Genomic DNA, 24,465 nt, shown 5'->3' with positions numbered 1-24,465 from the left:
GTGCCAAGATAGCTCAGGTGGTAGAGCATCAGACTTTTAACCTGAGGGTCCAGGGTTCAAGTCCCTGTTTGGGCGTTTGCAGTTTTCCTTACTTTAAGCTACCAAATATTATGCCACCAAGATCCAAAAAAACAGAAGAGTGGAATGGATATTTGAGGAGTGTGCAGTGAGTGTGGAATGGGAGGGAGAGATGTGTGGAACGCGTTATGAGTGTGCCAGGAGGGCTAGATGAACATGAGATGGGTGTGGAGAAATCTCAAGCAGCATAGGTTAGTGTGAGAAATGTGATGATTGTGCAAGAAGGGTGGACTAGAGTGTAGATAAGCAGGTGAGTGGGGAAGAAGATCCTTGCAGTGTAGGATGGTGCATGAAGCGTGTGCAAGGAGGACGAGGCTGGTGGATGAAGGACTAAGGAACATCTTTTGAAGAGAATGCAATGACCACAAAAGGGTTTTCTTTGTCTCTTTTTTTGTTTGTTTGTTTGTTTGTTTTTTCAGACAGGGTCTCACTCTTTCACCCAGGCTGGAGTGCAGTGGCCCGGTCTCAGCTCATTGCAACCTCTGCCTCCCGGTTTCAAGCAAATCTCCTGCCTCGGCTTCTAAGTAGTTGGGATTACAGGTGTGCACCACCATGCCCAGCTAATTTTTGTATTCTTTTTTTGGTAGAGACAGGGTTTCACCATGTCTCCTGAGTAGCTGGGACTGCAGGTCTGTGCCACCTGGCTAATTTTTTTTTCTTTTCTTTTTTTTCTTTCTTTCTTTCTTTCTTTCTTTCTTTCTTTCTTTCTTTCTTTCTTTCTTTTCTTTCTTTCTTTTTTTTTGAGACAGAGTCTTGCTCTGTTGCCCAGGCTGGAGTATAGTGGCATGATCTTGGCTCACTGTAACCTCCGCCTCCCAGGTTCAAGCAATTCTTGTGCCTCAGCCTCCCGAGTAGCTGGGATTACAGGCTCGCATCACGAGGCCCAGCTAATTTTTGTATTTTTAGTAGAGATGGGTTTTCGCCAATGTTGGCCAGGCTGGTCTTGAACTCCTGACCTCAGGTGATCCACCTGTCTCAGGCCTCCCAAAGTGCTGGGATTACAGGCGTGAGCCATTGCACCCAGCCACAATGGTTTCCATAAAGCCAGGAATGAGGGTGAAATAAATATCCAAAGGGGCATGGTAAGCATATACAGGGTTGGATGGCTGCTGGAAAAGTTGGGGGTGTGTGAAGTGGGAAGAGTATTCATGAAGTCTTAGATACAAGGAGTGAGCAAGGAATTTTAAGGATGTAATTGCAATGTGAGAGAAGTGTGCAGTGAGCATGCAAAAGATGTTAGAAGGGCAGATGAGGAGTATGGGGTGCACAGAAAGGGGGTGTAAAAAGGGCAGGGGTGGAATGGAGTGTGTAAGAAATAAAGATCATTATGTGCTGAGTATGCAAGGGGTTCAGGGTGAGTGTGCAGAGTGAGATGGGTTGGGATTAGTGAAGGGTGAGGGAATGATGTCTATGGAGTGTGCGGTAAGCATGCAAGGAGAATCGGGTGTGGGAAAGTTGTGGACAATGTTTTTCAGTGTTTGCAATGTGGAAGGTATGGTAAGTGCGTACAAGGTGTGCAGAGTTTGTGAATGAGAAGTGTGTTGTGCAATGGGCCTTGGGGGTCATGTGGGAGGAACGGATTATAATGGGATATATGTGAAAGGAGGGTGGAATGAGCGTGGAAAGTGTATGCGAAGAAATGTAGGAAGGGATGTGAGGAGTATTGAAGGCTAGTGGGTTGAGTTACAAGAGTGGACCGTAATAGTGGCCAGAGGGGACAATGGGTATAGGAGGAATGTTTGAGAATTGTTAGAGAAAAATTTGAGAGGGATGGATGTGAGGAAGATACCCCATTCATCCATCCATCCACCTTTCTACCCATCCATTCATCCACTCACAAATCCATCCATCTGTCCATCCATCCATTTATCCAACCATCCATTCATCCATCCATCCATCCATCCACCCATCTACCCATCCATATATCCACTCACCACCCAGTCATCTTTTGTTCATCCACCTATCCACCCATCTATTAATCCATTGACCCACCCACCCATCCACCCTCCATATATCCACCCACCCATCCATCCACCCATCCATCTACCCATCCATTTATCCACTCACCATCCAGTCATTTATCTGTTCACCCACCTATCCACCCTCTATTCATCCATTGGCCCACCCACCCATCCATTCTCCATATATCCACCCATCCATCCATCCACCCATCCATCTACCCATCCATTTATCCACTCGACATCCAGTCATTTATCTGTTCACCCGCCTATCCATCCTCTATTCATCCATTGACCCACCCACCCATCCACCCTCCATATATCCACCCACCCATCCATCCACCCATCCATCTACCCATCCATTTATCCACTCACCATCCAGTCATTTATCTGTTCACCCACCTATCCACCCTCTATTCATCCATTGGCCCACCCACCCATCCATTCTCCATATATCCACCCATCCATCCATCCACCCATCCATCTACCCATCCATTTATCCACTCGACATCCAGTCATTTATCTGTTCACCCGCCTATCCATCCTCTATTCATCCATTGACCCACCCACCCATCCACCCTCCGTATATCTATCCATCCATCCATCCATCCATCCATCTATTTGTTCATCCATCCACCCACTCATCTGTCATTGCCTGAATACCTACAATGTGCTATGCTAGGCCATTATAGGCACCTCCATCGAGGACCACACAAACTCAAGAAGTAGGTTAGAGCGATGAGTTAGAGAAACATGAAAGGGATGTGCAATGAGTATGTATGGCGACAGTGCCCCCACTAGGTGTTGAGGGTAGGGAGGGAGGAGTTGGGGTGTGGAAGCCCTTACCCAGCTGGTGGACTGGCTGTGCTTGCCCTGTGAGAAGAAAGGACAGAGAGGAGACGTGCTCAGAGAGGACAAGACTGGCGTGGCACGGGTAAGGGAGTGAGGGTGTGGCACGGGTAAGGGAGTGAGGGTGTGGCACGGGTAAGGGAGTGAGGGTGTGGCACGAGTAAGGGAGTGAAGGTGTGGCACGGGTAAGGGAGTGAGGGTGTGGCATGGGTAAGGGAGTGAGGGTGTGGCACGGGTAAAGGAGTGAGGCCGTGGCACAGGTAAGGGAGTGAGGGGTTGGTATGAGTAAGGGAGTGAGGGCAGCTCTCAGTAAGGCTCAGGGTAGGAACAGGGCCTAAGTTGCGGTAACACTGAAAGGTACAAGGAGTAAGTCAGGGCTGTCAGGGAGAGACAGGGTTGAAGCAGGTTGGGCATGGCTTTGGACTTACCTGGGCGCCAGGCCTCCAGGGGTACTGGGAGGCTCCAGGGTCCATCCCCAGCAGCAGTGTAGGCTGCCACACACACTGTCAGATTGGACACAGACCCGTCCCCCTGCAGCTCCAGGGTCACCTCTTGCCTTAGCCCTATGTCCATTAGCACCTAGGAGGTCCAGTAGTGGCATCAGGGTAGAACCTTACCCCCCAGCTGTTAAGCCTTCACTCTCGGGCTCAATGCCCCATCTCTTTCTCAAAGCCCTCTCCCCATCCTCCAACTCCTCATCCTTCCTCGTCCTCCCCTTCATCTCTCATCCTCATCCTTTAACCTGTATCCCTCCATCCCCTTCTAGCTTCCCTTTCCATCCTCCGTCCCTATGTCAGGGTATTGCTAGCCCTGATAGGAGTGCCTTTGTGAAAATCAGGAAAAGGTATCCCTTCCCCAAGGTGCTATACAACTATCTGCTGTAAAATTGTTATATAGTAAATATGAGTCTGCTGAAATGCTTTTGCGGTGGTTCAAAAACAGCCATTCCCCATGCCCTCCCTTAGACCCCCTTATTCTCCCCAGAATGTGAATGTGAACCTTCCCTGAATGTGCCCCCTAGGCATAGAGCAATTGTGTACTACCCAACCTTCACAACCATCTATGTCTGCCCTGATATGTTCTCCTCCCTCCTCCCCAAGCCACTCCACTCCAATCCCACCAGCAGCACCCACCTCTGGGGTGTCCTGGCCTTGATACGCCAGCCGGTACCCTAACAGGGTACCCTGCAGGGGCGCCCGGGGCTCCTGCCAATGCACGAAGGCCTGGCTCCCATTCCGCGTGGCACTAATGTTCTCAGGGGGGCCCAGGGGCACTGGAGGACAGGGAAGAGGGGAAGATGGCACCCCCACCTCTTCCTGACCCCCTCCCCTGTTCCCAGGAAGTGGGTTCAGGGTGCCAAGGGCACACACGTGGGCAACTCGTGCAGGCCTCCCATGAGCGGAAGCACAGGGGAGAGAAGGGCTGGGAGAGAGGCCAGCGGGCAGTGCTGCTGGGGGGTCAGAGATTGGATGGGAAGGAGATTGAGTCCACGAGGGGTAAAGGAGTGAAAGGGGACAATGGGGGTGGCACTGATATAAGCAAGGTCCAGTGGGGCAGTGGTGACGTGCCCCTCCCCAGCCCTTCTTACCTCCCTCCGGCGTCTCCACAGGAAGCCAGTGGGTCCAGGATGAGGGGCCCTGGCTGCTGGTGCATGCCACGCGGATGTGATAAGGGGTGTGAGGATGGAGGCTGCCTAGCCGAAGCTGATGGGGGGGCACGGATGCTTGCGAGGTGAGGGGCTCCTCTGGGGGGTCTGGTTCTCCCGCCTGGATGCCCATCCCATCATCTGACAGCACAGCCTGAGGACAGGCAAGGGTGTGAGGACAGAACAACCAAGCAATCACACGAGATGGTCACACAGCTCCCAGTGGTGGTGGTCTGGTGTGACTACACAACTTTGCAAGGGTGTGTGTGTGTTGCAGTGCCATGCTAGGATAACACGGGCACCTGGATTTGCAAAGCAAGGAGATCATTTGGCTGTATACAATGTGGTTCTGTCACCACTTCCAAAAGCCACCTCTGGCAAGACTCTTCCCTCTCTGAGCCTCAGTTTTTTCCTTGGGCACACGGGGCCTTAGAGGATCAAGTGCCTTACAGGATTGTTTAAAGATTAAGTGTAGTTATGCCCAAAGGATGCCACAGTGCATGGCGGGTGGTCAGCACCGATAATAATAGTGTGATGACAATAATAACGCAAATAGACTGCGCACGGTGGCTCCCGCCTGTAATCCCAGCACTTTGGGAGGCCAAGGTGGGCGATCACTTGACGTTAGGAGTTCGAGACCAGCCTGGCCAACGTGGTGAAACCCCATCTCTTCCAAAAATGTAAAAAATTAGCTGGGTGTGGTGGCGCTCGCCTTTAATCCCAGCTACTCGGGAGGCTGCGATAGGAGAACCACTTGAACCTGGGAGGCAGAGGTTACAGTGAGCTAAGATCACACCACTGCACTCCAGCCTGGGTAACAGAGCAAGACTCTGTCTCAAATAATAGTAATCATCATCATAATAATAGCATGATACTGTGAGGCCCCATTTATATGACATTATACTACAGGCAAAAGCAATGTTCTAGAAGCAGAAGGGTGGCCATCTCTGGGGCCTGAGGGAGCCTTCTTGGGGACTGGAAGGGTCTGTGTCTTGATTTGGATGATGGTTACATGGTGAATATGTGTGTTAAACAATCTCAAAGGTGTCCAATCTTTTGACTTTCTTGGACCATAGTGGAAGAAGAATTGTCTTGGGCCACACATAAAATACACTAACACTAACAATAGCTGATGAGTTAAAAAAAAAATCACAAACAAATCTCATAATGTTTTAAGAAAGTTTACGAACTTGTGTTGGGCCGCATTCAAAGCCATCCTGGGCCACATGTGTTAGACGAGCTTGATCTAGAGGTACACTGAAGATTATGCATGTTATATATCTCATTTCTTTTTCTTTTTTTTTTTCCTTTTTTTGGAGATGGAGTCTTGCTCTGTCGCCCAGGCTAGAGTGCAGTGGTGAGATCTTGGCTCACTGCAACCTCCGTCTCCTAGGTTCAAGCAATTCTCCTGCCTCAGCCTCCCAAGTAGCTGGGACTATGCACACCACCACGCCCGACTAATTGCTGTATTTTCAGTAGAGATAGCGTTTCACCATGTTAGTCAGGCTGGTCTCAAACTCTTGACCTCAGGCAATCCGCCCGCCTCAGCCTCTCAAAGTGCTGGGATTACAGGTGTGAGCCACCATGCCCGGCCTATGAGTCTCATTTCATCACCTGAGCTGGAGTGCAGTGGCGTGATTTCGGCTCACTGCAATCTCCGCCTACCAGGTTCAGGCAATTCTCATGCCTCGGCCTCCCAAGTAGATGGGATTACAGGCGTGAGCAACCATGCTTGACTAATTTTCTTTTTTTTTAGACGGAATCTTGCTCTGTCACTCAGGTTGGAGTGCAGTGGTACAATCTCGGCTCACTGCAACCTCTGCCTCCTGGGCTCAAGCAATTCTTCTGCTTCAGCCTCTCGAGTAGCTGGGGCTACAGTCATGTGCCACCATGCCTGGCTAACTTTTTTGTATTTTTAGTAGAGACGAGGTTTCATCATGTTGGTCAGGCTGGTCTTGAACTCCTGATCTCAAGTGATCCGCCCGCCTCGGCCTCCCAAAGTGCTGGGATTACAGGTGTGAGCTACCACACCCGGCTTTTTTTTATTCTGTGTAGAGAAAGGGTTTCACCATGTTGGCCAGGCTGGTCTCAAACTCCTGACCTCAGGTAATCCACCTGCCTCGGCCTCCCAAAGTGCTGGGATTACAGGCGTGAGCCACCGCGCCTGACTATGTTATATATTATCTTAATAAAAAAAGATAAAACACGTCCAATATGTACTGAGTGCCATTCTTAGCCCTTGACAAATCTGAATTCATTTGGCCCTCGCATCAACCCTGTTGTCCTGTGGTAAGCATTATGCTTATTCCCACTGTACAGATGTCAACACTGAGGCCCAGAGAGATGGAATCACTTGTTCAAGGTCATCAGTTTGTCACTGATGAAGCTGGGACCTAAACCCCATCCTGTCCCCAGAGTCTTTGCTCTACTGGCGGTAAGAATATCAGTAATGGTAACAATACCTCTTGTCTGTGCACAGAGGCAGTTTAGCCTAGTGCTGAGGAGCACGGATGCTGGATCTGGGGCTCAAATCCAGGCTCTATCATTCCCTAGCTGTATGCCTCAGTCTTCTCATCTGTAAAATGGGATGACAGTGGCTCCCCACTTCACGGGGTTGACTGAATTGGGGCATGTAAGCATTTAGAAGACTGCTTGTGCATACTGAGTGTCATTTATTATCTATCTATCTATCTATCTATTTATTTATTTATTTGAGATGGAGTTTCGCTCTTGTTGCCCAGGCTGGAGTACAATGGCGTGATCTCGGCTCACTGCAACCTCCGCCTCCCAGGTTCAAGTGATTCTCTTGCCTCAACCTCCTGAGTAGCTAGGATTACAGGCATGCGCCACCACGCCCGGCTAATTCTGTATTTTTAGTAGAGACAGGGTTACTCCATGTTGGTCAGGCTGGTCTCAAACTCCCTACCTCAGGTGATCTGCCCGCTCAGCCTCCCAAAGTGCTGGGATTACAGGCATGAGCCACCGTGCCCGGCCTGTCACTTATTATTTTATGTGTGTTTCCTGGCAACAAGTGTCAAGCTCTGCATAGCGGCACAGGTTCCCATTACCTATTCTGCCCCAGGAATGGCACACTCAGGGTGGAGGGGGCCACCACTGGTGTACACATCTGTATAGCCCTGCCACATGGAACCACAAAACGCCCATAACCACACAACTCACAGCCACGCACCTCAGGAATGCTGCAGCCAAGGGCTTCCCCTTCACCCTGGAGACTCCAGCCATACAGCCACACAGTATGTCAGGAAGGAGTTTACTGCCACAGGGTGTGGGCTCTAAAGCCAGATTCCTTGGATCTAAGTCCTGTGTTGGATGCTGTTTGCTGTGTGACCTAGAGTGAGTGTCTTAACTTCTCTGAGTCTCAGTTTCTGTCTCTGGAAAATGGGCATCACAGTTCTTACTTGTCAGGGTATAAGGTTTAATGACATGATGCATATAAACTGCTTTGCACATTATAATTATCAACAACTAACATTTGTTTTCTTTCTTTCTTTTTTTTTTTTTCTTTTTTTTAGGCAGGATCTCACTCTGTCACACAAGCTGGAGTGCAGTGGTGCAATGACAGCCCCACCTAATTTTTTAATTATTTGGAGAGATGGGGTTTCACCATGTTGGCCAGGCAGGTCTCAAACTCCTGGGCTCAAGCGATCCACCTGCCTCGGCCTCCCAAAGGTCTAGTATTACAGGTGTGAGCCATGGCACCCGGCCTAGCAAATATTTCTTGAGTGCCAAATATGTACCAAGCTCTCTGTCAAGCACATTACTGCATGAACTCATTGACTTCACACTACCACCCTACGGGGTCAATTTCTTTTCTCATCCCCATTTTACAGACAGGGAAGCCAAGGCCCAGAGAGGTTCAGCAACTTGCCCAAAGTCACACAGCCCCCATGGAGGGAGATGACACCACCATGAGACCTGGGAAGGAGTGGGGGCAGATGGTGGGTACGAGGAGGGGGTGAGGCTGTCACCATGCCTGCTCTCTGACCTGCAATGACAGACAGGAAGAGGAACCTCTACCAGGACAGAGAGGAGATGGGTACAGACAGTTGGTCTCCCCATGCCTGCTCCCACTTCTCTTTTCCCTGGGACGGCTGTGACCCTCCCACTGGAACTCTTCAGCCCTAGCCCATGTGCAGCAGGAAGTGAGACCTGGAGAGGGAAGAGGACACACTTCTGCTTTCCTGGGGACACTTGGTGGATGTGGGTAGAGTGTAACTTATGCCTGACCTGGCATTTGAGGTCTCCCAAATCCGGCTGGCCTCTGGGATTGAATCTCAGCTTCGGCTTTCTAGCCCCGAGGAGGGGAGGAGGATGGGAGGAACTGAGGCCCAGAGAGGGGGCCCCTCTCTGGGCCTGAGTTCCTCACCTTGAAAACGGGAAGATTAATAGCCACTGTTTTTTGTTTTTTTTTTTTTTCTGAGACGGAGTCTTACTCTGTCACCCAAACTGGAGAGCAAAGGTTCAATCCTGCCTCACTGTAGCCTTGACTGCCAGGCTCAGGTGATTGTCCCACTTCAGCCTCCCGAGCATCTGGGACTACAGGTGTGTGCCACCACACTCAGCTAATTTTTTTGAATTTTTTTGTACAGACCTGCCTCAGCCCCCTGAAGTGCTGGGATTACAGGCGTGAGCTATCATGCCCAGCCAATAGCCACTATTTTCTAGGTTTAAAACGACAAGCAGATGGGGTTGTGCTCAGGGCATGTAAGTATAAGACAATTCCTGTTTAATCAAGCACTGACTCTAAACATTTTCTCAGGGCCCAGTGCGGTGGCTCACGCCTGTAATCCCAGCACTTTGGGAGGCCGAGGTGGGCGGATCACTTGAGGTCAAGAGTTTGAGACCAGCCTGACCAACATGGTGAAACCCTGTCTCTACTAAAAATACAAAAATTAGCTGGGCGTGGTGGTGGGCACCTGTAATACCAGCTACTCAGGAGGCTGAGGCAAGAGAATTGCTTGAACCCAGGAAACGGAGGTTGCAATAAGCCGTGATCACGCCACAGCACTCCAGTCTGGGTAACAGAGCGGACTCTGTCTCAAAAAAAAAGAAAAGAAAAAACAAAAAACAGTTTCTAAGGAGGTTAGGAGCATGACATGGGTTTGATGTGACCTTGGACAAGCTGGTTAACCACTCTGAGCCTTAGTTTCTTCATCTGGAAAATGGGTGTAACCATAGACCCTCCTTCACAAACACACGAGCAGGTGTGCGTTAATGCAAGACCCAGTGCACAGTGGACACTCAGTAGAAGTTGGTCATTCTTCATTACTGTCATCTACCATCATAGGCACTGTCCACCCCCCATCTCCAACTTTCTAATCTCAGAGAACTTCAGACCAGAATTAGGCCTTATATTTACAGATCTGTGAGTTCTGTTTTGGTTTTGGTTTTCTTCTTTCTTTTTTTTTTTTTTTCTTGAGACGGAAGTTCGCTCTTGTTACCCAAGCTGGAGTGCAATGGCACAATCTCGGCTCACTGCAACCTCTGCCTCCCGGGTTCAAGGGATTCTCCTGCCTCAGCCTCCTGAGTAGCTGGGATTACAGGTGTGTGCCACCACACCCGGCTAATTTTTTGTATTTTTAGTAGAAATGGGGTTTCACCATGTTAGCCAGGCTGGTCTCGAACTCCTGACCTCAGGTGATCCACCAGCCTTGGCCTCCCAAAGTGCTGGGGTTACAGGTGTAAGCCACCACACCTGGCCTGGTTTTGGTTTTCTTATTCTAGGCGCAACTTGAGGGCAGAGGCTGGGTCTAGCTCATCTGGGTTGTAATATATCCTTCTAGCAAATATTCCCTACTCTATGTCTGGTCCTGTGCTGGGCAAGAATGAGGAGCCAGTGGTGACTGGGACAGCTCCAGCCCTGCCCTGTCAGAGCTCACATTCCAGTAAGGGACAGACCCATCCCCAGACAGTGACCACACAGAGCGGCCAGGGCTGGGATGGGAGAAGCGGAGGGTTCTGGGTATCCAGTGGTGACAGAAATGGCTCCAGACTCTGCTGTCTTAGGGCTCCCACTCTGGCTAGAGTTAATATCACTAATACTGAAAATAATTAAAACAGCTGATCATTTTCATTTTGTTAAATTTCTTTTTTGTTTTTGTTTTTTTTTTTTTGAGACAGAGTCTCGCTCTGTCACCCAGGCTGGAGAGCAGTGGCACGATCTTGGCTCACTGCAACCTCCGCTCACTGCAACCTCCACCTCCCAGGTTCAAGCAATTCTCCTGCCTCAGCCTCCCCAGTAGCTGGGACTACAAGTGCATGCCACCAGGCCCAGTTAATTTTTGTATTTTTAGTAGAGATGCGGTTTCACTATGTTGGCCAGGCTGGTCTTGAACTCCTGACCTCAAGTGATCTGCCCACCTCGGCCTCCCAAAGTGCTGGGATTACAGGTGTGAGCCACCGTGCCTGGCCAATTTTGTTAAATTTGTTTCCTATGTTCTATATACCATTTTAAGTTGGTAATTTGCATTCACTCATTGAATGTTCACACTAAGCATACCAGGTAGGCACTACCATTATGTGCATTTTGTAGACAAGAGAGCTGAGCCCCAGACAGATTAAGCCACCTACCCAAGGTCACACAGCCGGAAGGTGGTGGAGCTAGGATTCGAACCCAGGACATCTGGCTTAACCCCCCCAGGCTCTACTGCTTCTCAACAGTGGCTGAGAAGTGGTGGGTTCCCAGGGAGAGGATGGGGGTTGTAGATGTGGGTGGAAGGAGGTCTGAGACTGAAATGAACCAAGTTTGGGAGTCTCACCTGCAGGGTGCAGTGGGTCAGGGGGTAGATGCCGCTCAGGCCTGGAGTCCAAGCCACCTCCAGCTCCGTGGGTTGGCGGGAGACCAGGTGGAGGTTACGGGGCTGCTGGGGGAGCACTGTGGACAAACAGGAGAGATTGACCCTGGGGAGCCTTTGCTCAAAGCTCCCTACCCTGCTCTCTGCCCCCACTCTGACCCCAGACCCAAACCCCACCCTCTGACGCCCAGCTCCCCACCTCCCAACTCTGTCACCTGTGATGGTGGCTGTGCGGGATGTGGTGACCCCCTTGGCATTATGGGCTTCGCAGGAGAAAGAGGATGTCTTGTTCAGCCCTATGGAGTCATATGAGGGAAGGGTCCAATATCAGAGAGGGGCAGGAAGGGCTCCCGGGCCATGCCGGGCCACTCCTACCATGGCCTGCCTGACCAGGGGCATGCAGCCCACACAGGCACTTGCCTGAAGGGAGGGTTAGCAGAGTTGAGGGCAATGAGTTAGGAACACAGCCTCCATCCCCAAACACAAGGATGGCTTGGTTTCAGCCCTAACCTCCCGCCACACAGACACACATAGTACAGACACACACAGCCACACACAGGCACACACACTGTCTCACACACACATTCTTACACCCCAGAGACAGACACACTCATACACACACATAGACACACATACTCACACAGAAACACACAAAGACGCACACAGCCACACACAGGCACAGGCACACACACTCATACACACAGACACACAGACACAGACACACACAAAGACACACAGCCACACACAGGCACAGGCACACACACTCATACACACACATACACAGACACACATGAAGACACACAGCCACACACAGTCACAGGCACACTCACTCTTACACCCCAGATAGAGACACACACTCATACACACACATAGACACATATGCTCACACAGACACACACACACAGGCACAGGCGCATACACACACACACACATTCTTACACCCCAGAGAGAGATACATACTCATACACACACATGCTCACACAGACTCACACACAGCCACACACAGGCACACACACACATTCTTACACCCCAGAGACACATACTCATACACACACATATAAACACACATGCTCACACACAGACACAGACACAGACACAGCCACACACACACACTCTGTCTCACACACGCAGATTCCTACACCTACTCGTATACTCATATACACATATATAGACACACACAGAAATACACGTGCTCATATATATGGACATAGACACATATATACATACTCACACATAGACACACAAAAGCATACACAGACACACACACACAAGGAGACACACAAACATGCACACACTCACATGCACAAACACAGGCACCCTCACTAACTCACAAGGACACACGTATGGGCACACACACCTGCTAGACACAGTTAAGGAAACTGGCCCATGGCTGTACATCAATGGAGACAAGTCTGTTCATCTCTAAGCTCGCCTCCTACCAATCCCTCTCCCACTCTCCCTGTCACACGCTCTTCTCCGGCCACACTGGCCTCCAGTGTCTCTGGAACACATACATGAAGCATGTTTCCACCCCAAGAACTATGCACTGTTCCCTGTGCTCAAAACAGTCTTCCACAAATGTCTACGTGACTCGCACCCTCTTCTTTCATTTTTGTTCCTCAACAACACCTCTCAGTCCGCTAGGCCTGGCCACCTTGTTAATATTGGAGCTTGGCCAGGCATAGTGACTCATGACTGTAATCCCAGCACTTTGGGAGGCCGAGTAGGGAGGATCGCTTGAGGCCCGGAGTTAGAGACCAGCCTGGGCAACGTGGTGAGACCCCATCTCTACAAAAAAGAGAAAAATTAGCTGGGTGTGGTGGTGCACACCTGTAGTCCCAGCTACTTGGGAGGCTGAGGTGGGAGGACTACCTGTGCCCGGGGAGGTGGAGGCTGCAGTGAGCTGTGATCACACCACTGCACTCCAACCTGGGCGACAGAGTGAGACCCTGTCTCAAAAAAACTAAAAATAATAAAATGAAATATAAAGGCTGGGCACGGTGGCTCATGCCCGTAATCCCAGCCTTGGGAGGCCGAGGTGGGTGGATCACCTGAGGTCCGAAGTTCGAGACCAGCCTGGCCAACACAGTGAAACCTCGTCTCTACTAAAAATACAAAAAATTAGCTGGGCATAGTGGCAGGCCCCTGTAATCCCAGCTACTCAGGAGGCTGAGGCAGGAGAATCGCTTGAACCCGGGAGGCAGAGGCTGCAGTGAGCTGAGATCACGCCATTGCACTCCAGCCTGGGCAACAAGAGTGAAACTCTGTCTCAAAAAAAAAAAAAAAAGAAAAGAAAAAGAAAGAAAGAAAAAATACAATAAAATTGGAGCTAATTGGAGCTTCCTCTCCAAATCTATCCCCTTCCCGCTTTACTTTTCCTCTTTGGTTCTTCTCATCACCCAACATACTTTACCTGTTACCCAGGTACCTTGCCCATTGTCAGTTTCTCCCACTAGAATGTCAGCTCCAGGAGGGCAGGGGTTGTGTCTGTTTCGTCCCCTGCTGTGTCAGGATGGCCTGGCACACAATAGGTGTGCCATAAATGCTTGTTGAATGAGTGAGTGAAATTGTGTTCAGCTGTGTACTTATGAGCATTCCTGGGCATAGGTGTAGAAATATGAGCATGTGTAATTCCATAGGGGAGTTCACGTATTGTGTCTTGACTGTTTTTTTCTTTTGTTTTTTTGAGAGTCTTGCTCTGTTGCCCAGGCTAAAGTGCAGTGGCATGATCTTGGCTCACTGCAACCTCTGCCTCCTGGGTTCAAGCCATTCTCCTGCCTCAGCCTTCTGAGTAGCTGGGATTACAGGAGCGCGCCACCATGCCCGGCTAATTTTTGTAATTTTTAGTAGAGACAGGGTTTCACCATGTTGGCCAGGCTGGTCTCGAACTCCTGACCTCAAGTGATCTGCCCACCTCAGCCTCCCAAAGTGCTGGGATCACAGGCGTGAGCCACCGTGCCCGGCCCTGAGTAACTGTTTTCGAGTGAAGGTGGATTGCCTTCCCTCCCTAACATGGTCGTGTTGGTGTTGGTATGACCAGCGTGCACACACAGAAGCACGTACAATTACAGAGACAAACACAAGAGACACAGACCTGCAAGCACACAGAGACACCCAACACACACCGCTATACAACATACATCAGTCTCCCTTTATCCGAGGTTTCACTTTTTGAGGTTTCAGTTACTCTTGGTCTAAAAATATTTCAATGGAAAATTCCAGATCTAACTCCTAAGTTTTAAACGGCATGTTCTGAGTACTGTGATGAAACCTCATGCCATCCCACTCTGGTTGGCCTGGAACGTGAATCCCCCCTTTGTCCAGCATCTCAGTGCTGTATCTGATACCTGTCTGTGAGTCACTTAGCTATCAGATCAACTGTCCTGGTACTGCAGTGCTCAAGTGCAGAGTTCAGGAAACTCTTATTTATCTAAATAATCGCCTGGCCGGGTGCTATGGCTCACATCTGTAATCCCAGCACTTTGGGAGGCCGAGGCGGGTGGATCACTTGAGATTAGGAGTTTAAGACAAGCCTGGGCAACACAGTGAAACCCCCGTCTCTACTAAAAATACAAAAAAATCAGCCGGGCATGGTGGCGCGTGCCTGTAATCCCAGCTACTCGGGAGGCTGAGGCACGATAATTGCTAGAACCCAGGCTGCGGAGGTTGCAGTGAGCCAAGGTCGCCACACTGCACTCCAGCCTGGGCGACAGAGAGAGACTCTGTCTAAAAAAAAAAAAAAAAAAAAAAAAAGGCCCCAGGGTGCAAAATAGTGATGGTTGCAATTCGGATAGGCCAAAGAGAAGCCTTAAAGTGCTTCCTTTTAAGTGAAAAGGTGAAAATTCTCCAATTAGAAAAAGATAATCATATATATATGTACTGAGGTTGCTAAGATCTATAGTAAGAAAACAATCTATCTGCGAAATTGTGAAGGAAAAAGAAAGTTGTGTGTAGTATATACAGGGTTTAGTATTATTCATTGTTTCAGGCTTTTGTGGGGGGGTCTTAGAGAACGTATCCTGGTGAATAAGGGGAATCCCCCAACACAGATACACGTAGAAACAGACACCTCCCTCCCCCAGCACACACACACAATGTCTGCGCTAGGATGTAAGAAGGACCAAGTTTTTCGTTTTGTTTTGTGAGACAGGGTCTTGCTCTATCTCCCAGACTGCAGTACAGTGGCACAATCACGGCTCACTGCTGCCTTGACCTCCAGGGCTCAAGCGATCCTCCTGTCTCATCCTCCCAAGCAGGTGGGACTACAGGCGGCCACCACACTTGGCTAACTTTTCAATTTTTTTTGTAGAGGAGAGTCTCACCATTGTTGCCCAGGCTGCTGTCAGACTTCTGGCCCCAAGCGATCCTCCCGCCTCGGCCTCCCAAAGCGCTGGATCGCAGGCAGAGCCACTCCGTGCCCGGCCTTGGGACCAAGTCTTGTAAGTGCGACTGCAGTTCTGCGTGTTGTTTACGCGTGTGCTTGTGCATCTGTGTTTGTGTTTCTGAGCTGGTATGTTTGTGACCCTGCGTGTATCTGTGGATGGTGTGTACGTGCATGTGTTGAGTATCTGTGTACGTGTCTCTCGTGTTTGCTCCGTGCGTGTACGCCTCTGTTCCCACCGCGTTCGCAAGGGAGGCTCTCCATCCGCAGACACAAAGTTTCCTTTTCACCGTCAGCGGACGGAGTGGAATGGGGCAAAGTCTGCAGAGGCCGGAAGCGGGAGGGTAGGGGAGCTCCTCAGTCGCGGCTTCCTAGGTGGCCGTTCCCAGACAAGGTCAGGTGCCCGCTCCCGCAGCCCCCGCGCCCCGAAGGCCCCGCGCCCGCAGCCCCCGCGCCGCCCGGAGGAGAAACAGTACAGTCCCGGGCGGGCGGCCCGAGTGGGGGCAGGGAGCCTGGGTCGGGTCCAGCCACCTGGCACGTGGGGCCCCGCCAGGGTCAGCGCGCGGGAGCTGGCGCCGCCGGCCGGAGAAGCCCTGGGGCTGGAGGTGGGTTCTGGAGCCGGGTCCCGTTCCGACCGCAGCATTCCTGCCCCCGCGTGAGTCACCGGGGGCACCTCCCCACCCCAGCGCTTCCGGCCGGCTTTGGGGGCGCGGAGCCAGAGCCGGGATCCCCCTTCCCAGGCCCCAACGGCCGCACCTTGAGTGAAGGGGACAGGAGGAACTGGGACCCCTTCCCCTCCAGAAGGTTCTTGCTTTACCGCAAGAGGACAGGAGCAGGCCGACTCCAGATGTGCTTTCCAGATGTCCTGACCATCCCCCCACAACCCCTGCTCTCCGCCCCAGCTTTTCCAGAGAATGAGAGGGATGGAAGGAGGAGGGGCACGCCCTGAGTCAGATAGAGGGACAGACGCACACAAACGGACAAAATTCCTTCACACAGCAACCCCTCCACACACACACACACTCACAATGAATCACACTTAAACACACAGGGGCTGTTATTAGCACAGAAGACGCAGCGCTTGGTAAGTTAACGGCACACAGATATGCAAGGGCTGATGTCACAAACACAGTGACACAAAAACACCGTGACTCACACATATACACGCGGGCTGACACTGATGTACATTCATAAAGAGACATGTATGCATACAAGCCAACGTGGGACAAACACATAAACACACAGTCACACGTGTACACATTGATTACAAACACCTAGCAACGCAATATACATCGAGGCTGATGCCAACACACACAGAAACCTAAATGTCCCTGTATATTCAGAGACACACACCACGTAACAGCGTACATGGAGTTGAGGTGGACAGATAGATACACACCAGGACACAATGAAAGGTCATTTTGACCTGCTCAGACACAGACACACCGACGCGTACCACCTCACAGCCAAGCCTCCATCTATGCCATAAGATGGAGCTGGATGCGCCCAGGTTTCATGTTCACCTAGACACAGACTGATACAAAAACACATTTGCGCTGGATGCGGTGGCTCACGCCTGTAATCCCAGTACTTTGGGAGGCCGAGGCCAGTGGATCACTTGAGGTCAGGAGTTTGAGACCAGCCTGGCCAACATGACAAACCTGTCATGAAACCCTGTCTTTACTAAAAATACAAAAATAAGCCAGGCGTGCCTGTAATCGCAGCTACTCAGGAGGCTGAGGCAGGAGAATCCCTTGAACCCGGGAGGCGGAAGTTACAGTAAGCCAAGATCGTGCCACTGCACTCCAGCTTGGGTGACAGAGTGAGACTCCGTCTCAAAACAAAAACCCCAAAAAACAAAAGAACACAGTTTCGTAGATGCGCAGGCCTGATGCAGACACACAAGGATGGAGACACTGCCACGGACACATAGATTGACACAGACACACATCTATACGCTGACTGGTAAGCATCCTTAGGTCATGTACTCAGAGGCAGCAGGGGCCAGTGCACACACACAGGGAGACCAGAGAGAAGCAGAGGGTGCTGTTACACACACACACACACACACACACACAGGTCTGTGACTACAGTCATACACCAACATGCTTACCCTGTGACATATACACAACACGCCACAGAGACATCTATGGACACACACAGAAAGCTGGTAAGAGGCTGAGGGTTGAGAGCAGTGGCTCACGCCTGTAAATCCCAACACTTTGGGAGGCCGAGGCAGGAGGATCACTTGAGGCCAGGAGTTCATTACCAGCCTGGGCAACATGGCGAGACTGTCTCTACCAAAAAATTCAAAAACTATCTGGGTATGGTGGCGCATGCCTATAGTCCCAGCTGCTTGAGGGGTGGGAGGGTGCTGAGGTAGGAGGATTGCTTGAGCCCAGGAGGTGGAGGCTACAGTGAGCCACGATCACAGTACTGCACTCCAGCCTGGGTTACATAGCGGGAGCTTATCTTGAAAAAAAATAAGGGGGAAAAAAAGGTGGTAAGAAACACAAGTTATCCATGGACACGTTCTGATTCTGCAAGGGAACACAAGCTCTCACTAGGACACGCTCACACCCATAGCTGCACACCTGTGGGCTGACACTACCACCTCCATACAGAGAGGTGTGCACCATAGCCCCAAACCCACTACCCTCCAGGCACACTTTACTTTCATACAGTGAGTCCCAGCTGTGAACACACAAACACAAAAAAGAGGGACAGACACAGGCTGACACTGGTATACTCAGTCATGCACACACACACAGACACCCACACACAGGCAACCCCTAAGAAATGTAGAGAGAGAGACATGCTATAAAGATCCAAACACATATTGGGACAGATCCAAGCTGAAGGAAATATACTTAGTCTCACACACACACACACACACCACACATGGGACATCCACAGAAGTCCACCCTCGCCAAGGCACACCCTCACACAGAGGTTGTGCTGACGGATACACTAACACTCAGATCCAGAACACATAGATATCCAGACACCCCACCACCACCACACAGACATGCACAGATCCTCACACCTGTGCAGCCCCCATTTCTCTCCCTCCTCTCCCCTTCTCATGGGACCTGCCAGGCTGACTCATGCCCGATCCCCAACCCTGGTCCCTACTCAGCCACTCGAGCCATGGGCCTGAGTCACTCCTCTGGGGTCAGCATGCTCACCAGGTCTTCCTTGCAACTCAGGGTCCCAGGAATGCTGAGAATGTGAGCTCCTCCCTCCACCCTGGAGACCCCTAGTCAGAAGGCCCCTCCTCATTCCAGCAGAGAGAGGCAGCAGGTTGGGAGTGCGGGAAGCTGATGCCCTCCAGGCTGCAGCATCCTTCCTTTACAGAGCCTCTGCCACCTGCCATCTGCTCCTCTGTCTTTCCTCCTTCAGTAGGGAGAACCCCCTGAATCCAGGGTCCCCCAGTGATGCCCCTGACCACTGCATAACCCTGAGCTCGGTCCTGCCTCGTCTGCATGGTGCAGAAGGGAATGGTCCCCAAGAAGGAGAGGGTTTCTGTCACTCCAACTTCCCTGTCCTGTCTTTCATTTTGTTTTGTTTCTCGTTTTGAGACAGAGTCTTGCTCTGTCGCCCAGGCTGGAGTGCAGTGGTATGATCTCGGCTCACTGCAACCTCCATGTCCCGGGTTCAAGCGATTCTCCTGCCTCAGCCTCCCAAGTAGCTGGGACTACAGATGCCTGTCACCATGCCTGGCTAATTTTTGTATTTTTGGTAAAGATGGAGTTTTGTCATGTTGGCCAGGCTGGTCTCGAACTCCTGGCCTCAAGTGATCCACCTGCCTTAGCCTCCCAAAGTGCTGGGATTACAGGCGTGAGCCACCATGCCCAGCCTCTGTCTCCCACTTTCTTCCTGCTCTCTCTTCTTTGGGTTCCATCTCCCCAGTGGGGACTGGGCTGGACATCCTCCCTTTGACTGAGGCCAGCAGGCTTGTTAGGGCAGGAGGTGGGCCGGTTGTGGAGGGAGGCAGAGGAGAGGAGGGCACGGTTGATTCCAGTGCCCTGCTTGGGTCAAGGGCTGACAAAGGGGCACCAGGCCCACACACACTCGAGCCATGGAACAGCTCAGAGGAAACCCAGGACAAAGAATTCTATTCAGAGAGAGGCCGGGGTGAATGGAGGGAGAGAGAAGCAGAGAGACAGAGAGAGAGACACATACAAAGAGAGACAGAAAGACACACACACCAAGAGACAGAAAGAGACAGAAAAAGGCATACGGAGAGAAATAAGATAGGTAGAGACAGAGAGGCAGAGACAGACTCAGAGGGAGAAACGAGAGAGACAGACAGTGAGGGACAGAAGGACAGTCAGACACTCACGCAGAGGTAGCAATGCTCCCTTGTTCCTGACTTCAGCCCTGCTCGGCCCCCATTTGGAGCTGACCCACATCCCCGGACTCACCTGGAACATGCAGGCTGCGCTGGGGGCCGTGACCTGGAGCCGTGGCCAGGGGGACAGCATCCTGGAGCCAGAGTAGGTCCACGGGCTCTGGGGGTCCCTGGGCTTGGCAGCTCAGGTTGAAGGGGGTGTTGGCGGCCACAGTCCTGTCCTCGGGCTCCTCCAGGAAGTAAGGCAAGCCTAGCGGGGTGGGCAGTGGTAGAGGCTGGGGTCCCTCTGAGGCCCCAAGATGCCTGACTCTCCACTAGGATGCTGTAGGCTTTGGGCAGCAAACCCGCCCTGCAGTCATTGACTTGCCTTATCTGATCCCCGAGGGCACCTGAGCCATACCCAACACACACGTGACCCCAACATCTGATTCCTCCCATGTCAGACCCCCCACGATAGCTGAGCTCCTCATGTCTCTCTTCCAGAATGTCTGACAGCTCATCCTCATCTCATTCTACGGATGAGAAAAAAGAGACCGCTGGGGTCGTGGGGAGAGGGGTACGTTGCGTGCCTCTGACGCCTTATCTGAAGACCAGAATGGCCTCCTGTGACCTGATTGTGTCTGATGCCTAGGACATCCAACTACCCCCAAGAAGTCTTTTCACCCAGAGCATATAATCCCCCAGCCTTGGCACCATAACTTATATGGACTCCCAGCTTCTTGACCCCCCAAAACTCTGACATTCTTAGGCTGTATGATGCTAGGTTCATCCTGAATCCTCCAGCACCCTTTGACCCCTCAGGATTCCTGACTTCCCACAACCTATGAGCGCCACATGTCCTCTGACCCCTCAGGACCCCTGACCCCAGAGCTCACCCTCCAGCCCAACGTAGCCAGGCTGGGACACGAAGGTCTGATGTCCCAGAAACACCAAACACTGGTACTGTCCCGTGTCGGAAAGCTGCAGGGAGGTGATTCTGACAGGGCAAGAGGAGAGACAGAGAGGTTCGGGGTCAGAGCTGGACACCGGGAGGGGGTCTGTCAGAACGGAAAGAGGGTGTCCCGCCTGGAAGCTCATGACAACCGCGAAGTAGGTCCTATTATTAACTCATTTTGCAGAAGAGGAAAACGAAACCTAGAGGTTCCATCACATGGTCGAAGCCGCACGGCTGACAAGTGGTCAAACTGGGGTTCCCACCCAGGTGGGCTTTCTGCCCTCTGTGTGACGGAGGTGGGAGTGGGATTCGGGGATGTGGCCACACACCTGAGCTGGCTGACCACTATCCAGTCATCCTGTTCATCCTCACCCAGGGGCACCTGGGTCTGGGTGCTGTCCGCGAGCTCCAGGATCTGTCCGTCCCGAAGCCAGTGTACCTCGGGGGGCTCTCCCTGAACCTGGAGCTGACACCGAAGGGTGCCCGTGAGTCCCCGGGCACCTGTGATATTCCCTGGGTTGCCCACGAAGGGACTTTCTTCAGCCTGCGTGCCTGCAGGGGAGATGGGAAGAGTTAGCTTAGGAACCCCCCAGCTCCTTCCGGCCCTCAGTTCTACCCTGCCCTTGCCTGCCCACCGGCGGCCAGGACCCCGCCAGGCCTTTAGGCCGACATAGTTGCAGAGTGACCTCAGAGGGGGGTGGAGGGCGGAGGCTCTGAGAGGAGGATGGGAGCCCTCCCAAGGGACTGGGATCTAGCGTCCATCCCGTCGGGAAGGAGGCTCGGGATCTGGCAGCCTCCCACGCCCTGCACTGCCTGGCAGGGCCAGCCCCTGCCCCCTCTGTCCTCTCTTAGGTCTCTAGAGACTTAACAGGTCGCGCTGGTGCTGGTGGATGGAGGGGAAGAATCGGGGGTGGGGGGAGAGAGATAAGGGTGGTGGGGGAGGGAGATAAGGGTGGTGGTGGAGGGAGAAGCCAGAGAAAGTCAGGCAGGGGAGATGAGACAGAGAGGAGCACAGATACAAGGAAAGACAGAAAAAATGAAGAAACAGCCCTCAAGAGAGAAGAAAAGGTGGGGGCGGAGGGGGGATACAGTCACAGAGGGAGGCTGAGAAGAGAGAGAGAGAGAGAGACTCAGAGAGCAGGGAGAGATAAAGGCAGAGACTGTGAAAGAGAGAGAAACAGAGACCCACAGAGATAGCAGAGCTGGAGGCAGAGACAGAGAGACAAAGTGAGAGCCTCCTCCCCAGAGATGGAGTGGACTGGTGGGGTAGGGACAAGTGGCGGGTCAGGGGGGTGGTGTTGGCAGGGAGAAGGGTTTTCCCCCAGGGCTCCAGAGCCCTCCTCATCCCGCCGCCTGACTCGGTGCCCCTTCGGAAAGATTTCTTCCTTCCTGGCGACCCCCAGCTCAGCCCCCTCCCCATGGCCCCCGTCTCAGGTCCAGCCCCCACCCCTGCCCTCAGCTTCTCCTTGTCTGTCTGTCTCTCCGGGTCCTCTCTTCTGTCCCCCCTGCCCTTCAGTTCCTCTCTCAGTCTTTCTCTCCCTCTGCCGCACTTGGTGTCTCTGAATTTGTGTCTCCCTCTCTTGAAGTCCCTTTTCTGTGGTCCCAAGGAAACTCCCTAAGCCAGCCCAGGCCCCCCACACCTGCCATCATCCCCCACCTCCTACCCCTGCCCCAGCCCCTCCGAGGGGATCCCTGCCCCAAGGAGCCCCCATCACTCACCCCTGAGGGCCATGCACGCCCAGCTGCACAGTGCCAAGCACCAGGCCAGCGGGACCCTGCCCATCCTGGGGCACCGCCACGCCATGGGTGCCAAACTTTCCTCAGAAGTTGCTGGGCTCCCAGCAGGGGAGGGGGCAGGGCCGGGCTGTCCCCGGCCCTCCCCCCAGCTCCAGGCTCCCCGGATTTGGCACTGCCTGCCTGGCACAGCGGCAGGGGAGGCCCTTGCCACCGGCTCTGCCCAGCAGCCGCCTTCTCAGCACCCCTGCCTCCTTCTCTCACTCCCAGACTTGGGCAACCCTTTCTCCGCCCCTGGCTCCCCCTTTGCCTCCGCCCACCAGGGCCAGAGCCCAGGGGCCACCTGGACAATCAGGGGTTAACTCAAGAGAGGAGAGGATCAGCTCTTTCTTAAAGGGGCCAGGGAGGGAGCTGAGGAGGGGGAAGGGGACCCTGGTGGCTGTGCCCCCCGTCCTGAGCCAGTGAGGCCGTGTCTCTCTATCCGGGCTCTGGGCGCTGTCCCTCTGGCCTCTGTGTCTGGTAAACATTCCTCCAGAACTCCACTCCCCTCTCAGCTCAGGCCGTGACGCCCCTCTCCCCGCCTCCACCACCAGCCCAGCCCCAGCCAGGCCTCCTTGGCCCTTCATTCCCCCTCACTCTCTCGGCTCCTCGGACAAGGACACACACACACACATACACACACACACACACACACACACACGCACACACACACACTCTTAGACGTCACTGACACACACAGGCTAGGACAAGCAGAGACACGCAGAGGGACCCAGACGGGCAGGGGCATGCTACTGGCCCACAGACACACTCAGACAAGCCAGGCCAGGAGCTGGATTCCTGGAGAAACCTCAGAGGCAGGAGGACACGGCTGGGTGGGCATCCATGGGGGACACTTACTTGGGGAGACACAGATCTTCAGACACGCCAAAACCTGCATGGACGCCTAAATGGGACACCAAATACAGGCGACATGAAGGGGACCCAAGTTGGAATCCCAGTGCTACCACTAACTGTGGGCTACAGGCAAGTGACTGGCCTCCTGAGCCTCAGTTTGTCCATCTGTAAAATGGGAATAAGAATAGTTGTTGGCCGGGCACAGTAATTCACTCCTGTAATCCCAGCACTTTGGGAGGCCAAGGTGGGAGGATCTCTTGAGCCCAGGAGTTCGAGACCAGACTGGTCAATGCACTGAGACCCCCATCTCTACAAGAAGTTTAAAAATTAAAACTTAACCAGGTATCATGGTGTGTGCCTGTGGTCCCAGCTACTAGGGAGGCTGGAGTGAGAGGAACGCTTGAGTCCAAGAGATCGAGGCTGCAGTGAGCCCTGATCATTCCACTGCTCTCTCCCTCTGGTGAGACTGTGTATCCTGGTTATTGCAGATCTGCTGCCTGCGTATCGGCTCTGCTGCACCTCCATTCCTCTGCCCTGTGTGTTTGGCACATGGAGGGCTCTGCATGCCTGGATGTCTGTGAGGAGGAGGCTGGGCGTCTATCCCTCTGCTCTTGGCCACCTGTGTTTGGGTACTGGTATACCTACGGTGCATCATAAAGTCCTATCTGTTTGGCCTCCTGATGTCTCTTCTACCTGCCCCTTCCCAGCACCCCCGTCTGATCCTGCCTTCTCCTGCCTCTACTGTCACTCCTTTCTCCCATTTAGCAACGAGAGGACTGTTTCTGAAAGTCAAATCCTACCCTGTCCCTTCTCTGCTTGCCCA

General features: G+C 52.5%; 1 protein-coding gene and 1 non-coding gene across 9 annotated transcripts in view; one reads left to right on the top strand and one right to left on the bottom strand.

Moving 5' to 3' along the window:
- The window catches only part of AXL (AXL receptor tyrosine kinase), a 42,643-nt gene extending 19,321 nt beyond the window's left edge, over nt 1-23,322 (bottom strand). For 3 of the 8 annotated variants that reach the window (XM_055369496.2, XM_063701362.1, XM_063701360.1), the window contains exons 1-10: nt 22,734-23,300; nt 21,344-21,566; nt 20,956-21,056; nt 20,154-20,330; nt 11,561-11,641; nt 11,310-11,425; nt 4,474-4,684; nt 4,019-4,158; nt 3,314-3,464; nt 2,883-2,909 (exon numbers count right to left, since the gene is read on the bottom strand). In XM_055369496.2, coding sequence (XP_055225471.1) covers nt 2,883-2,909; nt 3,314-3,464; nt 4,019-4,158; nt 4,474-4,684; nt 11,310-11,425; nt 11,561-11,641; nt 20,154-20,330; nt 20,956-21,056; nt 21,344-21,566; nt 22,734-22,818 — 1,312 coding nt within the window. In that variant the 5' untranslated portion in view covers nt 22,819-23,300. Of the gene's footprint in view, nt 1-2,882; nt 2,910-3,313; nt 3,465-4,018; nt 4,159-4,473; nt 4,685-11,309; nt 11,426-11,560; nt 11,642-15,667; nt 15,939-20,153; nt 20,331-20,955; nt 21,057-21,343; nt 21,567-21,649; nt 21,665-22,733 lie in introns of those variants that run through there. The other 5 variants (XM_031004092.2, XM_063701361.1, XM_031004091.3 and 2 more) reach the window with 4 other exon arrangements.
- Nucleotides 3-75, top strand: TRNAK-UUU (transfer RNA lysine (anticodon UUU)). Its single transcript has one exon. It is a non-coding gene; the product is annotated as a tRNA-Lys (tRNA).
- Nucleotides 23,323-24,465: the final 1,143 nt, after the last annotated feature.

The sequence above is a fragment of the Gorilla gorilla genome, chromosome 20 (assembly GCF_029281585.2).
Source record: "Gorilla gorilla gorilla isolate KB3781 chromosome 20, NHGRI_mGorGor1-v2.1_pri, whole genome shotgun sequence".
NCBI lineage: Eukaryota > Metazoa > Chordata > Mammalia > Primates > Hominidae > Gorilla > Gorilla gorilla.
The sequence above is the reverse complement of the archived record's forward strand: the minus strand, read 5'-3'. Positions and strand labels throughout refer to the sequence as shown.